The 17440-nt window shown below is 38.7% G+C and overlaps 1 protein-coding gene across 1 annotated transcript in view; it reads left to right on the top strand.

The window, feature by feature from the left end:
• The window catches only part of LOC129263252 (slit homolog 1 protein-like), a 72734-nt gene that overhangs the window by 17530 nt on the left and 37764 nt on the right, over window positions 1-17440 (top strand). The window contains exons 10-15 of the mRNA XM_064100430.1: window positions 2529-2600; window positions 6627-6713; window positions 7719-7796; window positions 10869-11003; window positions 14031-14180; window positions 17296-17370. Of these exons, the coding sequence (XP_063956500.1) occupies window positions 2529-2600; window positions 6627-6713; window positions 7719-7796; window positions 10869-11003; window positions 14031-14180; window positions 17296-17370 (597 nt within the window). The remainder of the gene's footprint in view (window positions 1-2528; window positions 2601-6626; window positions 6714-7718; window positions 7797-10868; window positions 11004-14030; window positions 14181-17295; window positions 17371-17440) is intronic.

Here is a 17440-nt window from a genome sequence, read left to right as displayed (position 1 = left end):
CTTTCATTTCTTTCATTATGATAGGCAGATATCAAAGCGAGATATTAGGTATGTAATCATGCCTGACATAGCAGGATGCAGAAATTGCATACATGTAGACCAGGTGACTAAAATAGCACATATTGAACACTATGAAGGTATTTGTTGCGTTTCTGCTATGAATGCATTAACATGTTGTTATATCAATGTACTTGGTGTTATGTTTGCCTCTGTCTGTAGAGTTACCCAACTCGACGACTACAGAAACAGTCTAAGTCTAGGATGTAAAGTTTAGTCAACCATTTAATCCAACTAGCCCATGTTTCCAGGCGTGTCAATTCCAACTCAAGAGGGCGCAATTGCTACAACTCTATAGCATAAGATTCATAATGTAACACTTGGCAAACTGTGAAATACCAATCGCTAATGGCGCATTGTTTTTTGTGGATCTAATGAAAAACCAAATTCAAAAGAATACATGAATAATCAAGACATCAAAGTTGGTGTTTATCTCATTAAATATTAAACCACCATGTCACTTTAGTACAAATGACCTTCTTCTGATCATGTGCAGAATGGAACTCCGAACTGGCTTTTTGCTCTAAGATAGAAGGCGGGGGGGGGGGGGGGGGGGGGGGGAGGGGGTTCGAATGGAGAGACCTATATGTTGCAAAATTCCAGTCTTGTGCCATAGACCAGGATCCAACCTCATAAACTTGTTATAATAACAATAACAAGTTTGCAATAAACGTTAAAAGCTGATGAATTCCTTCAATTTGATCAGTTGATAGTAAATTTGTTACAGATATTGTGCAGTTGCATGGTTATTTTAACAAGTCTTTATGAAATGTAACCATTTTATGATAATGATAATAATTATAAATTATATTGGATGGCTCAGAATTGAATACCAGAAATATTCCAAGAGTTTGGGCAAATATTCCTGAATCGCAGATGAGTGGAATATTGGCCCCGACGATTGGAATATTTCTGTTATTCCATGAAATAAAGCCATCCAATATAATAATTATTATCTATCCCACCCCCCCTCGAAGAGGGAGAAATTTGAACGATAAAGTCATATCACTTATGGCGTCATCACTTTATTAGGATCAATTTTGTTGTTAACATGCGACTTTAATATGTGTAATTAATTATGACGTCATTGAGTGTCATTGTGCTCTATGCTGCGCATTGCATTATTTTCATTGTTGTATGCGTTGTATATTTCACGTATTCACGCATGCGCACTAGACTGTTGAATATGGTTTCATAGTCAATAGTATACAAATAGGCATGAGTGCGATGGTGCGAGATTTTGCACGAGGCGAAAGAAAGATACTCTATTCAACGAGGCGTTAGCCGAGTTGAATAGAGCGTTTCTTTCTTTCACCGAATGCAAAATCTCGCACCATCGCACAAATAAGAATATTTGCTATTTATGTTGTACAACGCCTCGGAATTTAGCGAAAATATGAAAAAACAAGAGTTTATCCCTGTAGTAATCTATGACAAGGGAGCACAAAAATTGAAAGCGAAAAGCAAAATACCACAAGCGCACATGACCTTGGGGCAGCATTGCGCATTTAGCCAGCAGGCTTATACGCGCATTGCACCTTCATTTTTACTGAGCGCAATAAATTAAATCGTATTATACAACTCCCAAGAATGTTTTGTAATCAGATTGGTCCAAATCGGATCACATGATATTCAGCGAATTGCACTATTGCATCCAAAATGCACTATCCTGCACTCTGACGTCATACCAAAAGTACTATCCTGCACTCTGACGTCAGAGTGCAGGGTAGTACGAGTTCTGGAATTATCTAGAATTAACTAGAATTTAGATCAAATATATCATTTAGGGCAACTCAGTAACATGGGTGAGGGGGAGGGGTTATATAAAACAAACAATACACGCATTCTTGTGCATAGAGGACCGAAAAAATGAACTTGTGCTCGACACGCCAAATGGATATACCGCACTCGGTCCTGCGGACCTCGGTGCGGTATTATAGCCATTGGCTCTTCTCGCACATCGTTCATTATTTGGCCCTGCATGCACGCGCTTATGTGCATTATTTGGATATTGTGACGTCACCTAAAGCCGTGCAACGGTACATTTTGGATGGTACGTATTTTGTGCAATGGTACAAATGTTTGGCATTCAGCCTCCTGTTTGCTCGCGTGCAACAAGCTAAGTAGGCGTTGTAATTTCTCGGATTTTGGTCCTTTTTAGGGATACGCTCTAATACTGCACAGGCAATTAATACAGACCGAAATATGCATTTTTAATGCTTTGTTAAAATGCTCTATATAGATGATAATAATCAGTATTTGCTGCTTATAAAGTGCTTTTCAAAAGTTACAAAGCGCTAGGTCGATAAAAGGACAACAAAAATACAATGGGTAAAATCTTACAATAAAACTAATAATAATGATAATAAATGTAGTTATTATTCTTAATGTCACGGTTAAATAATTTTCTAGCATCCATAAGCTTGGAAAGGGCATTTTATCCAACTTATGTCTTCTATGTTTGCATGCAGGGATTTGAACACCAATAAACTGAGTGTTCTCCTACCAAGGACATTTACTGATCTACCAAATCTTCTCACACTGTAAGTATAACAACCTGTTAAAGGGGTACTCCAGGCTGAAAATAATATGATTTGAATTGATAGAGAAAAATTACACAAACAAGACACTGAAAAATTTGATCAAAATTGGACATGGATAAAAAAATTTATGACATTTTAAAGATTTGCATGATTTTGGTGAAACAGTTCTGTGCTTGTCTTCATTCCATGAGTAAATTGACGATGTCGTATTCTCACTTGTTTATTTTTGTATTTTATTATGTGAAATTAGGTTTATTCAAATTTTGTCCTCCAAGAATTAAAAAGATTTGATACAACTGATTTAATGCATTAGATATTCATTGCTGCAACTTATTTAATTAAAAGGGAGTCATATACGTACATGTATTTACATATGAAATACATGTAATCATGATTTCATGTAAAATCAATGAAATCTTGAAATCAATGAAAGTGATAATTATAGAAAGGCTCTAATCCCTCAGTCCTTCAAGTATCCTCCTAATTGCAAGGATTTGACCTACAGTATAGTTGATCGTTCCCGTCGGAAGCAATTCTGAGAGTCTCTTAGTAGTGGATCTATGAAGGGTCTGATATGGTTTACGATCATTCTTTTATAAGTCTTAGCTACAACTGAGCTCTGAGAGATCCCTCGGTAGTTGTCAGTCTACGACTGAGCTGTGAGAGATCCCTCGGTAGTTGTCAGTCTACGACTGAGCTGTGAGAGATCCCTCGGTAGTTGTCAGTCTACGACTGAGCTCTGTGAGATCCCTCGGTAGTTGTCAGTCTACGACTGAGCTCTCTGAGATCCCTCAGTAGTTGTCAGTCTATGACTGAGCTCTGAGAGATCCCTCGGTAGTTGTCAGTCTACGACTGAGCTCTGTGAGATCCCTCGGTAGTTGTCAGTCTACGACTGAGCTCTGTGAGATCCCTCGGTAGTTGTCAGTCTACGACTGAGCTCTGTGAGATCCCTCGGTAGTTGTCAGTCTACGACTGAGCTCAGAGAGATCCCTCAGTAGTTTTCAGTCTACGACTGAGCTCAGAGAGATCCCTCAGTAGTTTTCAGTCTATGACTGAGCTCAGAGAGATCCCTCAGTAGTTTTCAGTCTACGACTGAGCTCTGAGAGATCCCTCAGTAGTTTTCAGTCTACGACTGAGCTCAGAGAGATCCCTCAGTAGTTTTCAGTCCACGACTGAGCTCTGAGAGATCCCTCAGTAGCTTTCAGTCTACGACTGAGCTCAGAGAGATCCCTCAGTAGCTTTCAGTCTACGACTGAGCTCTGAGAGATCCCTCAGTAGTTTTCAGTCTACGACTGAGCTCTGAGAGATCCCTCAGTAGTTTTCAGTCTACGACTGAGCTCTGAGAGATCCCTCAGTAGTTTTCAGTCTACGACTGAGCTCTGAGAGATCCCTCAGTAGTTGTCAGTCTACGACTGAGCTCTGAGAGATCCCTCAGTAGTTGTCAGTCTACGACTGAGCTCAGAGAGATCCCTCAGTAGTTTTCAGTCTACGACTGATCTCTGAGAGATCCCTCTGTAGTTGTCAGTCTACTACTGAGCTCAGAGAGATCCCTCAGTAGTTTTCAGTCTACGACTGAGCTCTGAGAGATCCCTCAGTAGTTTTCAGTCTACGACTGAGCTCTGAGAGATCCCTCAGTAGTTTTCAGTCTACGACTGAGCTCTGAGAGATCCCTCAGTAGTTGTCAGTCTACAACTGAGCTCAGAGAGATCCCTCAGTAGTTTTCAGTCTACGACTGATCTCTGAGAGATCCCTCTGTAGTTGTCAGTCTACGACTGAGCTCTGAGAGATCCCTCTGTAGTTGTCAGTCTACGACTGATCTCAGAGAGATCCCTCTGTAGTTGTCAGTCTACTACTGAGCTCAGAGAGATCCCTCAGTAGTTTTCAGTCTACGACTGAGCTCTGAGAGATCCCTCTGTAGTTGTCAGTCTACGACTGAGCTCTGAGAGATCCCTCTGTAGTTGTCAGTCTACGACTGATCTCTGAGAGATCCCTCTGTAGTTTTCAGTTTACGACTTAGCTCAGAGAGATCCCTCGGTAGTTTTCAGTCTACGACTGAGCTCTGAGAGATCCCTCGGTAGTTTTCAGTCTACGACTGAGCTCAGAGAGATCCCTCTGTAGTTTTCAGTCTACAACTGAGCTCAGAGAGATCCCTCAGTAGTTTTCAGTCTACGACTGAGCTCTGAGAGATCCCTCAGTAGTTTTCAGTCTACGACTGAGCTCTGAGAGATCCCTCAGTTGTTGTCAGTCTACGACCGAGCTCTGAGAGATCCCTCAGTAGTTTTCAGTCTACGACTGAGCTCTGAGAGATCCCTCAGTAGTTTTCAGTCTACGACTGAGCTCTGAGAGATCCCTCAGTAGTTGTCAGTCTACGACTGAGCTCTGAGAGATCCCTCAGTAGTTGTCAGTCTACGACTGAGCTCAGAGAGATCCCTCAGTAGTTTTCAGTCTACGACTGATCTCTGAGAGATCCCTCTGTAGTTGTCAGTCTACTACTGAGCTCAGAGAGATCCCTCAGTAGTTTTCAGTCTACGACTGAGCTCTGAGAGATCCCTCAGTAGTTTTCAGTCTACGACTGAGCTCTGAGAGATCCCTCAGTAGTTTTCAGTCTACGACTGAGCTCTGAGAGATCCCTCAGTAGTTGTCAGTCTACAACTGAGCTCAGAGAGATCCCTCAGTAGTTTTCAGTCTACGACTGATCTCTGAGAGATCCCTCTGTAGTTGTCAGTCTACGACTGAGCTCTGAGAGATCCCTCTGTAGTTGTCAGTCTACGACTGATCTCAGAGAGATCCCTCTGTAGTTGTCAGTCTACGACTGAGCTCAGAGAGATCCCTCAGTAGTTTTCAGTCTACGACTGAGCTCTGAGAGATCCCTCAGTAGTTTTCAGTCTACGACTGAGCTCTGAGAGATCCCTCAGTAGTTGTCAGTCTACGACTGAGCTCAGAGAGATCCCTCAGTAGTTTTCAGTCTACGACTGATCTCTGAGAGATCCCTCTGTAGTTGTCAGTCTACGACTGAGCTCTGAGAGATCCCTCTGTAGTTGTCAGTCTACGACTGATCTCTGAGAGATCCCTCTGTAGTTTTCAGTTTACGACTGAGCTCAGAGAGATCCCTCGGTAGTTTTCAGTCTACGACTGAGCTCTGAGAGATCCCTCGGTAGTTTTCAGTCTACGACTGAGCTCAGAGAGATCCCTCTGTAGTTTTCAGTCTACAACTGAGCTCAGAGAGATCCCTCAGTAGTTTTCAGTCTACGACTGAGCTCTGAGAGATCCCTCAGTAGTTTTCAGTCTACGACTGAGCTCTGAGAGATCCCTCAGTTGTTGTCAGTCTATGACTGAGCTCTGAGAGATCCCTCGGTAGTTGTCAGTCTACGACTGATCTCTGAGAGGTCCCTCGGTAGTTTTCAGTCTACGACTGAGCTCTGAGATATCCCTCGGTAGATGTCAGTCTACGACTGAGCTCTGAGAGATCCCTCGGTAGTTTTCAGTCTACGACTGAGCTCAGAGAGATCCCTCTGTAGTTGTCAGTCAACGACTGAGCTCTGAGAGATCCCTCGGTAGTTTTCAGTCTACGACTGAGCTCAGAGAGATCCCTCGGTAGTTTTCAGTCTACGACTGAGCTCTGAGAGATCCCTCGGTAGTTTTCAGTCTACGACTGAGCTCAGAGAGATCCCTCTGTAGTTTTCAGTCTACGACTGAGCTCAGAGAGATCCCTCGGTAGTTGTCAGTCTACGACTGAGCTCTTAGAGATCCCACTGTAGTTGTCAGTCTTGGAATTTACAACTTGGTTGGTGTTTTTTCCGATGCAGCCAATGCTGTAATCAAAATTGCAAATATGTAGGACAGAAAAGCAGGAATCACCCAGGACTTGAAAACCATTAACAGTAGCTGAATTGTTGGATGACATCCATACAGGCAATAAATTTAATACAGGCAAAAGCAATCTATACATGTAGATCCAGCTAGTATTTTTTTTATTCAGGGGAAAACTTTAATTATGTATATTTTTTGTTCATTATTAAATCTTAGACGTCTTCATTCACAAAAGGTTGGATTCGATCTGACGTCAATTTCATATTCTGCTTTCTATAATGCTGGACAGAAGATAAGAACCTTGTAAGTAACTTGTATATATTTGCCTTCCAGTAGATAGGACTTTATCAAGCTTCTTTAAATTTTCTCACCATTTTTTTAAATAGCAGTAAGTGGGAAAAAAAGACCATTATGAGGTTATGAGCCAAAGAACAAAAAAATGATGTGAGCACCTGGATTCTAAAGTGCCTACGCACATTGACCGATTTCTGATTTCTCGATTTTTGTTCCTGGAAGAAAGGCATCAAATGTAATGTTGAAAATTAGAAATCGTTAGAGTGTTTTAAATGAAATGACAAAAACAAAACTGAAGAAAAATCTTACTCCGTCAGAGAGTTAGGAGGGAAATAATACCCTAGCTGCTAAAATGCCAAAGTGAGGTTCAAACCTCTTCGCATTTAGTTTTAGAATTTTCATTGCAGATTTGAACCGTAAATAAAAAAACGTTTAAATCGCAAGTTTTAATTATGTTATTTAAAAAATAATTTCTATCATTATTATTATCATCTTCATTATCATCACCATCATCATTAGTTTATAAGTATATGCATAAAAAGGCACCCAAATACCTCTATAGTTTACTTAGATCCTCATACTGGTCACATTATAGACTTCGTTCTAGTGAAGACACTACAATTTTACACATTCCTAGAGTTGTTTCAAAAGGGGGGAAGCTAGTTTTGATTTTTGCGGTCCCAAATTATGGAATAGTTTACCAATTTACCTTCGATCATTTACTTCTGTTGAATCTTTTAAAGAAATTTGAAAACATCTATTTTTGTTGTAGTAAAACCGTAATATTGGAGAACAATTTGTACAAACCGCATAGAGCAATTTCAATTGATTATGCACTTTATAAGTACCAATTTATTTCATTTATTTATTATTATTATTTTTGTTGTAATTATAATATCATTATAGGTGTTATTATTGTACATGTATTTATTGCTATTTATATCATTATTATTACTACTACATGTACTCTTATTGTTATTATTATATTCCATATTTCAATTTTTATCTCTTGAGGTTCTTGAGTGATAACGAGTTACGAGCTGTTCCACATGGGATATTCAACTACGACAATTTCAAAAACTTGGAAACCCTGTAAGTATTAGTGGTAATGTATAATAGTGATAATAATATAGAGTATTTCTAAAGCGCCAAATCCACATTGATTATGTGCTCAAGGCGCTGAAAATATACTTGGTATATTATTACCCCGGCTGTAGCTGAGCGGCCATATAGGCGCTAAAGCATTCAAGGAATAAATCCTACCGGGTACCCATTCACCTCACCCGGGTCGAGTGCAGCACAATGTGGATAAATTTCTTGCCGAACGAAATTATGTCATGGCTGGGATTGAACCCACGACCCTCTGTTTCAAAGTCCGGAGACTAATCCACTGGGCCACAACGCTCCACATACCTGTTAGCAGAACCAACGCAAAATAACAGTAATGTGGAAGCAGTGTGGTGTAGCGGTTCTGACTCTTGCCTTGAAATCAGAGGGTCATGTGTCTGAATCCCACCATGGCCTAGCGTCCTTTGGTAAGGTGTCAATTCCAGCCATGGCGTTATTTCCTTCAGCAAGAAATTTATCTACATTGTGCTGCACTTGACCCAGGTGAGGTGAATGGGTACCCGGCAGGATTAATTCCTTGAATGCACTGAACGCTTGAGCTAAAGCCGGGGTAATGATAATAATAAACAATGTGCCTTAGAATAGAATATTTCTAGATTGATGGCGCTATATAAATGCCTATTATAATTATTATTATTAATCCACACACTGCCAATCTCGACCCGGGTGTTAAATGGCTACCCGGTAGGATGCGAGAGCCTATGTAGTATGCATAGCAATTGAGTCTTGCAACTCTTGTTGGAATGCTCCCCAGGGAGTGGAGAAACTGCCTGCATTGTGTGCAGGCACGCCTGGATAGTAATAATAATAATAGCCATTTTTTATAGCACTTTTTCCATAATGGCCCAAAGCACTTTACAGCATATTATTACCCTGATCATCGGATCCTTGCATACCCGCATACAATGTATGCATCTTCTCCACTCCCTGGGCAGTATCCTACTGGGTACCCATTTAGCACCTGGCTCGAGAGTGGTCAAAGGGTGCTAGACTGCGGTGGGATTCGAACACACGACCCTTTGTTTCCCAAACATGCCAACCGTTCCTTTTTGTCTCGCCTGCATAGCAGAGCGAGACTATAGGCGCCGCTTTTCCGACGGCGACGGCGGCGTCAACATCAAATCTTAACCTAAGGTTAAGTTTTTGAAATGACATCATAACTTAAAAAGTATATGGACCTAGTTCATGAAACTTGGACATAAGGTTAATCAAGTATTATTGAACATCATGCCTGAGTTTCAGGTCACATGACTAAGGTCAAAGGTCATTTAGGGTCAATGAACTTAGACCATGTTGGGAGAATTATTTTCAAAATCTTAACCGAAGGTTAAGTTTTTGAAATGACATCATAACTTAGAAAGGATATGGACCTAGTTCATGAAACTTGGGCATAAGGTTAATCAAGTATTAGTGAACATCCTGCTTGAGTTTCAGGTCACATGATCAAAGTCAAAGGTCATTTAGGGTCAATGAACTTTGGTCAAGTTGGGGGTATTTGTTGAATTACTATCATAACTTTGAAAATTTATGGATCTAGCTCATGAAACTTGGACATAAGGTTAATCAAGTACCACTGAATATCCTGTGCGAGTTTCAGGTCACATGACCATGGTCAATGGTCATTTAAGGTCAATGAACTTTGGCCGTGTTGGGGGTCTTTGTTAAATTACCATCCTAACTCTGATGGTTTATGGATCTAGTTCATAAAACTTGGACATAAGAGTAATCGAGTATTACTGAACATCCTGTACGAGTTTCAGGTCACATGACCATGGTCAAAGGTCATTTAAGGTCAATGAACTTTGGCCGTGTTGGGGGTATTTGTTGAATTACCATCCTAACTCTCAAGTTTATGGATCTATTTCATAAAACTTGGGATATACAGTAATCAAGTATCACTGAACATCCCCTGTGAGTTTCAGGTCACAAAACCAAGGTCAAAGGTCAGTTAAGGTCAATAAACTTAGGCCATGTTGGGGTAATTGATGAATTGCCATCATAACTTTGAAAGTTTATGGATAGAGTGAATGAAATGTGGACATGGGTGTAGTTGACAAGTCTTAAGTCACCGTTCAAATGTCATCTATGGTCAATGAACGTGGTATTATGTCATTATATGAATAGTGTTTTTGTAAATGATTATTTTATAGTAGTTTTCAAAGTTAGCACTGCTGCTATATTGAATCGCGTAATGCAGGCGAGACTGCCAGAGGCATTCCACTTGTTTAGAGTATTTGTTCCTATTTTTCCTATAAATACACTAATACTTTTTTTGTATGATTTGTTACTTTTTATTAAAATTTCTGATCATGGAGTATGTATTATACACAGGGCGTGACACTAGCGCCGGTCCGACAGTCACAAACGAGTAAATATCACCGTCGAGCCAGTAACTTGTTGCATGAAAAGAACAAGTAAATTCTTGCCTACGAGCACATGTTTAAAAGGGTGAATTATCAAGTTTTCAAGTAGAGTCATTTGACATGTTTTTTCACCGATCTCACTACAACAAGCTTGTTACAATGAGACAAATTTAAAAAAAACCCTCTTTTTTGTCAAAAAATACATTTTTTTTTTTGTTGTTGTAGAAGGTTGGCAGGTCTGGTGTTCAAGGCGACAGTCAGAACCACTTCACTACGGCTCTTCCAGGATCTTGTGACCGGGCCATATGTACATGTAAAGCGCTTAAGAGACACAATTTATAAGCCCTAGATAAATGTTACTAATTTTCATTTTTATTATAACAATAATAAATATTTGCTGGAGATCACCAATGCATGCAAGGCAATGGCTTCAACCTCTAAGATGGCGGTGCAATTGGTTAAATGCATAAGGGGCCTGTTTCATTAAGGACTTGCAACTGTTGTAACTTTGCCATTATGGCAACTACCATGGTAACAGGGCTCAGCAGCCAATCAGAATCATGGTTGCAATGGTAGTTGCCATAATGGCAAAGTTACAACAGTTGTAATGGGCCCAAGGTCTTTACAGGCCAGGGGAAATAAGTAACTTAAAGAACACACATTTTTCATTTAGATTTCTGGAGTGGAATGAAATAACCAATGCATCAGAAATATCGCGGAATGATTTCCCGGGACAGAGTGACGCCCTCTATGGTACGCTTGTGAAAAATTATAAACCTTTCAACGGTCTTGGCAACCTCCATACCCTGTAAGTTTTTAACTTTAACCCATTCTCCACGAGAATAAAGATATACCCATAGACTTTGTACAGGGCCCACCCGGTTCCCGTAGGCAACGGGTTAATAAATGGGAACTTCTTCCTGATAATAAAGTGAAAAAGAGAGAAAATTATTGATGGACGTTTGATGAATAGCAGAATATCAAGAGAACAACAATTTTGTATGTGGGTCTTTCCATGAAGTTGGGGCATGAATTCTGTCATTTCAGGATAACTTGAGACTAATTGTACTAAATATTTATTGTTTGTAGGATTGATATTTGTATCGAAGGCATACGTTTTACTGGAAATTTGGGGCCATTTAGACTAATTTTCCATGAAGTTATTGAGCAAAACAGGGAATGATGCTGTTACAGGCACACAATGTCTGTGTACCATTGGGATATTTACAAATTACATGTATGGGAATTAGTACATGTAGGTTGACCAACAATTGATACACTGTACAACATGCACATTAACTTGTTAAGTCAGGTAGCTTAACCCTAAAATGGCCGGGGGGGGTTGAATCAACCCCCCCTCAACATTTTCTGCGATCATTCCGCCGCGCGAAATTTTTTGACCGCGCCACTCGCAGAGTTTATACTTTTAGGTCTCGCGCATCTTTTGAGACCAAATTTAAGACGCCTGAGGACGCGGTTCTGAAATTACGCAACATTTTGTAAGTGCATGTCAGACCAAAAATTGTTCCAAAACGTGATTTTGTGTACAAAGTCAATGCAAATTGAGTTTTCTCATCTTATTCATAAAAATATGATTATTGAAAGCAATTGATTTTAGCATAATTATGCTTAAAAAAGATTGTGCAATAAATCTGGTGAAAAAAACAAAGAAAAACAAAAGGTTGGAAAACAAAGAAATACATAAGAAATTGATTTCCAGACCGAAGTTTTTTTCAATTGTCATTGTTAAGAATGCTACAAAGAATATTTAAACCGAAAATTAGCATTCTAGGAGCTTTATTTAGTGAATTAGAGCAAAAAGTATGATTTATGCATAAATTAGCATAATTAATTCATATAAAATAAAATCTCATTATTTTGGAAAATTTTACCATACAGCCTTGTAGATTACATCGCACACTACCAGCGTGCACATTTTTGCGGCGCTCGCGCGATCGGCGGCCGAGATCTCAGGGGGGGGGTTGAATCAACCCCCCCCCCCCCCCCCCCAGCCACAGAACAGCCAAAAAAGCCCGGCCTAGTTAGGGTTAATACCTTAGATTTCCTTTGCAATTAGCTTTTTTTCAAAAGGAAATTTCCAAAATTTCACAATGCTACTCGGTGTCCACCAAATGTGACAAATGTGACATTTCCCAATGCTGCCATGGACAACGTGTCAATTTTAAAATTTTCTTCTGAAACTATTGTATATACATAGGAAATCTGAGGTATTTAGTTAAATGACTTAAAAAGTAAATGTATGTATTGTTTCAAGTTTTAGCCAGTCTAATTGCATTAATTTAACCTTAGGACCGAATTTAAATATCCTGATGCTACATGCACACTGTACCTTTTATTATACACTGTTTTGCTAAATAACTTCCTGGAAAATAAATATACAACAATAAATATATATAGTATAATTAGTATTGAGTTATGCTTAAATGTCACAATTTGTGTCCCAACTTCATGAAAACACCCATGTAAGGTATATTCTATGATGAATTCCAATTTTGTAATGAAAAAAGATGAATAAAAATATTGTTCTTATAGGAGAGAAAGAAATGTAATGATATATCCACTGCAAAAAATTAAAATTTATTCTCAAAATATTGAAGAAAAACACTTTATTTGGGGGGATTGGTGTCACGTAATGCAAGGAGTTGCTCACCTGAGACCTCACAAAATCACAAATTCTGAAATGCATTTCCATGTTATCCTTAAATGGATTTTCGTCAGACCTTCACTAACATTTTTCTCATATTTTTCTGCTTTTTAGCAGGGTCAACTTTCCCTTTAAAATTGCATAAGTGAGCGTACTTCAGGTTCAGCTTATTGTATATAGCTATAGACCAGTTCTTAGTTACTCATGGACAATTTTCGGTCAAATGACTTTTCATTTCTTTCATTATGATAGGCAGATTTCAAAGCAAAATATTACGTAAGCTTGCCTTACATAGCAGGATGAAGAAATTGAATAGACCAGGGGACTAGAATAACACACCAATGAACACTTTATGAAGGTATTTGTTGCATTCCTACTTTGAATGCATATCATAGCATGTTGCACAATGTACTTGGCAAACTGTGAAAACCAGTCGTTCGTGGACGCGTTGTTGTTTTTTGTGGATGTAAATGAAAACCACAATTCAAAAGAATATATGAATAATCAAGACATCAACATTGGTGCTTATCTCATTAGATTTTAAACCACCATGTCACTTTAGTACAAATGACCTTCCTCTGATCATGCGTAGAATCTTTTGATCATGTGCAGAAAGGAACTACGAACTGGCTTATTATGCTTAATTGTAGTAATCCAATGTTTATAAACTTTCATGTCTACATCTCGACTATTTGAAGGGGGCTAAATCATTGAAATGAAATCAAGTGATCAATCTGGCCCTGACTATATACATCCGTGTCTATTATTATTATTGTAATTATCAGTATCATATTTTCGTCTGTGTTTAAATAATTATACCCAATTCAAATTATGTGACACACTACTGTTCCCTGTATGGGAATTATACCCACAGTTAATATGTTGAAAACTCATCTTCGGACTTATCTTCCCAGAAATAATCTCTGAAATGTACAACGTATTTTGTTGTGCGTCATGGAGTATATTATAGTAGCTGTGCAATCTGTTATTATAATTGTTACTATTATTATTATTCTTGCAATTATTTTTAGTATTACTACTACATGTAATATTACCATTGTTATCATTATTATTATTGTTATCTTTATTAATATTATCATTATTTTCATCATTATCATTATTACTATTATCATCATTATCATTGCTATTATTATTTTTATCATTGTTCAGGTCCCTTGCACACAATTTGATTGATGGAATCAGTAATGACACATTTTGCGAAGCTCCTAATCTTGTACATATTGGTTTAATTTATAATGATCTGGACGACGAATTGATCGACATTGACGCCTTCAGATGCTTATTTTTAACAACTCATGTGTAAGTATCTACTGCAAAAACAGAGTTTTAAAAGGTGACATATTTGACCTGCCACCCTTAACCCTATCTAGGCCGGGGGGGGGGGGCCTCCAAGGCCCCCCCTCAACGAGTCGCGCGATATTTTCGCCGCGCAAATTTTTTTGACCGCGCTGCTCACTGACTTTTTACTTTTAAGTCTTGCTCAACTTTTGAGACCAATTTTGCGTCACCCGGGTACGCGGTTCAGAAATTACACAATGTTATGTAAGTGCATGTCAGACAAAAAATTGCTCAAAAACGTGATTTCGTGTACAAAGTCAACGTAAATTGTGTTTTCAACCAAATATAATAATTGTATGATTATTTTTAGTTTTGCTGGTCTAAATGTATGTATTTTATGCTGTTTATGATCTTAGAAGAGTCCCCGAAGAATTTCATTGAAAAAACAATGAAAAACAAAGGGTCCAAAAAACAGAGAAATACATAAGAAATTGCAAAAAACAATATAATACAGAAGAAATTGATCTGATATCACAATTTTTTTATGTAAACTTGCTAAGAACACCACAAAGAGTTTCTATGCCAGAAATTAGAACATTTGGAGCTTTATTTATGGAGTTAGAGGAAAAAGTATGATTTTGCATACTAATTACGCATAAATTAGCATAATTACTTAATAACAATTCGCATGAAATAAATTACTATACAATTTTGTAGATAATATCCCAGACGACCTTCGTGCCAATTTTTGGCGCGATCGACGGCCGAGATCTCAAGGGGGGGCCCGGGAGGCCCCCCCGGCCATAACTCCCAAATACCCCGGCCTAGATAGGGTTAACCCTATCTAAAATGGGCTATTTCGGACCAGAATATACTGGGGGGTCAATTTAACCCCCCCCCCTCAGATCTCGGACGCTGATTGCGTGATCGCCGCAAAAATTTGAACACACATACATGTAGAGCTGGATGTAAACTACAAGACTGTAGTAAAATTTTCAAAAAATTGTTTATATTTTCATTATGCAAATAAGCGCATGAAATTTGCCCTAAATTTGTTTTTTGTGTGTAAGTTTTTGCCTTTAACTCAATTTGTATAGCTAGTAGAATGCTAACTTTTGGTGGGAGTATCAATAATTACATTTTTTAATAAATATCTACAAAAAAATGCAAAAATATAATTAATTTCTTACATGTATGTATTTTACTGTTTATGTTCTTCTGCGCCCTGCACTGACGCTAACACGTTCTATGCTTATAAGAGTGTCAGTGTAGATCAGAGTTTAGCAAGATCTAGTGACGAGACTAGATCTAAAATAAATTAATTTAGATCTAGGACTAGTTTTATATACATACGGCCTAGACCTATTAAACCAAGGCTACCAAGCTCAGTGTTCTAACATAAACACATAAAGTTTGAAATTAACTAGTTCTAAGTTTACCACAACATTAGGAATTAGACAGGTCCAGATTTGAGATAAAGTTAATACCCTATCCAAGGCTAGCCCTAGCCTAGCCTAGCATTTTGTCTTGTCATTAATGGCAATTTGATAAACACTTAAGAATTGGATCTAGATATAGATCTTAGCGTAAGTAAGGCCTATGTACATGTAAGCGTATCGGTAATCTAAGGATGCTGAATCCTTAATGGCAACGTGAACGACCACAATTTCGTAAAGATAAAGTCCATGCGCATGCATATTCTTATTGCGAAGACGCAAGTCATATCATGTAGACTTATGGTCCAGAACTGCAATGGGACAAGTGATTTTGCAGTCCGCTCTTGACAATTTTGGCTGGCCTGAGGAATGGAGATGTTTCGTAACGGGGGTCTTGTGAGCGGGGCCAGGTGGCGTCTGAAAGAATCTTTTATCATGCGTACTGTATATTTTTTTGAGAAAGGGTCTTGAGGTCTGAAAGACGGGGTCCACCAATGATTGCGAGTGCTCCCCACCTGTGGAAACTATATCCTATAATACAGATACTAAAGCAAGTCATCGTAATATTTTTCTTAAAGATAAATTAATTAATGTTTTTGAGAGGAAAAGTCCTTATTTTGTAAGCTACATGTAACATTATAATTGTAGTATGGAGGCAATAAATAAGGAAATAGTGTTTTATCATTCAAATAGGCTTGTACAACGAGAATGCACTCCTCAGAATGTTGCATTATGGGTAAATAGAAACCTTGCCAGATTTGTCTAGTTGAGTACTTGAAGTTGTGCTATTAATACCCCTTTCATACTGCCCTCTTCATTTTTCACCGGCGAACTTCTCTGCCTCGCATTCCTCACTTCCCCGGCGAAGAAAAAAATGTACCTTTCGCACTGACATTTCTTCTCCGGCGAAAGTCAACGGGCGATTGGCCTCATTCTGCATTTCCGCGGCACCACGATTATTTATTTCCTTTGTGTAGATCTAACTTGTTAGTAAAGTTGTCAAGATGACGGCCAGATCTAGTAAACAGTGTCAGTATTCCCTTGATTTAGTCAGTGCTCGGCACGTGCAGAACAAACGAAAGAAAATTGTAAACATTACTTCTTACCTATTACAAAAAGGTATAAAAAAATTAATTACAAAATATTTGGTAAGTATTATGAGAAAAACAAACAATATCACTTTGTTTTTATATTTTAGCGCATTTTATTCATGTAAAAAGTGCTTTTTGATAAATATTGTTAGTATTAAAAAAAAATTATGTTCGAGGGTACTGTATCTACTTGGCCATAGCATTCAGCTGAGCTTGCAACTATCGCGCGCGGAATCTCGGTACAGGGGAGTTCGGGAGAGAAAAAAATTGACCTCTGACGTCATTAAAGAGGAGAAGTTCTCCGGGTTGCTTTCATACTGGCCTTTTCATCGGCGAACTTCGCCGGTGAAACAGTTTCGCCGGCGAAGTTCTACACCTCTAGAGGTGGAGAAGTTCGCCGGCGAACTTCACCGGTGAAGTTCTCCTGTGTACCTTTCATACTGGACACTTTCCCCTTCGCTGGCGAACTTCGCCGGTGAAAAGCGCAATATGAAAGGGGTATAATTCTGCTAGTTCGTATTTGCTTGATGATGCTGGCAGTCTGTTACCTGTGTTAAATCATTCTTCCAAATATGAATTGTTGTCTCTCTCTTTATTTACCTTTTCCAGGAACTTAGCATATAACAATATTAAGTTGGTACCGGAGGCCTTTGTTGCAGGACACCTACAAAGCCTGGACATAGTGTAAGAAATAAATTTTACACATCTCGTATTACAAAGATTATCACTAATAACCGATTAGTCAAAACTGCAT

Source organism: Lytechinus pictus, chromosome 6, assembly GCF_037042905.1.
Source record: "Lytechinus pictus isolate F3 Inbred chromosome 6, Lp3.0, whole genome shotgun sequence".
NCBI lineage: Eukaryota > Metazoa > Echinodermata > Echinoidea > Temnopleuroida > Toxopneustidae > Lytechinus > Lytechinus pictus.
This window is presented reverse-complemented; position numbering and strand designations above follow the sequence as displayed.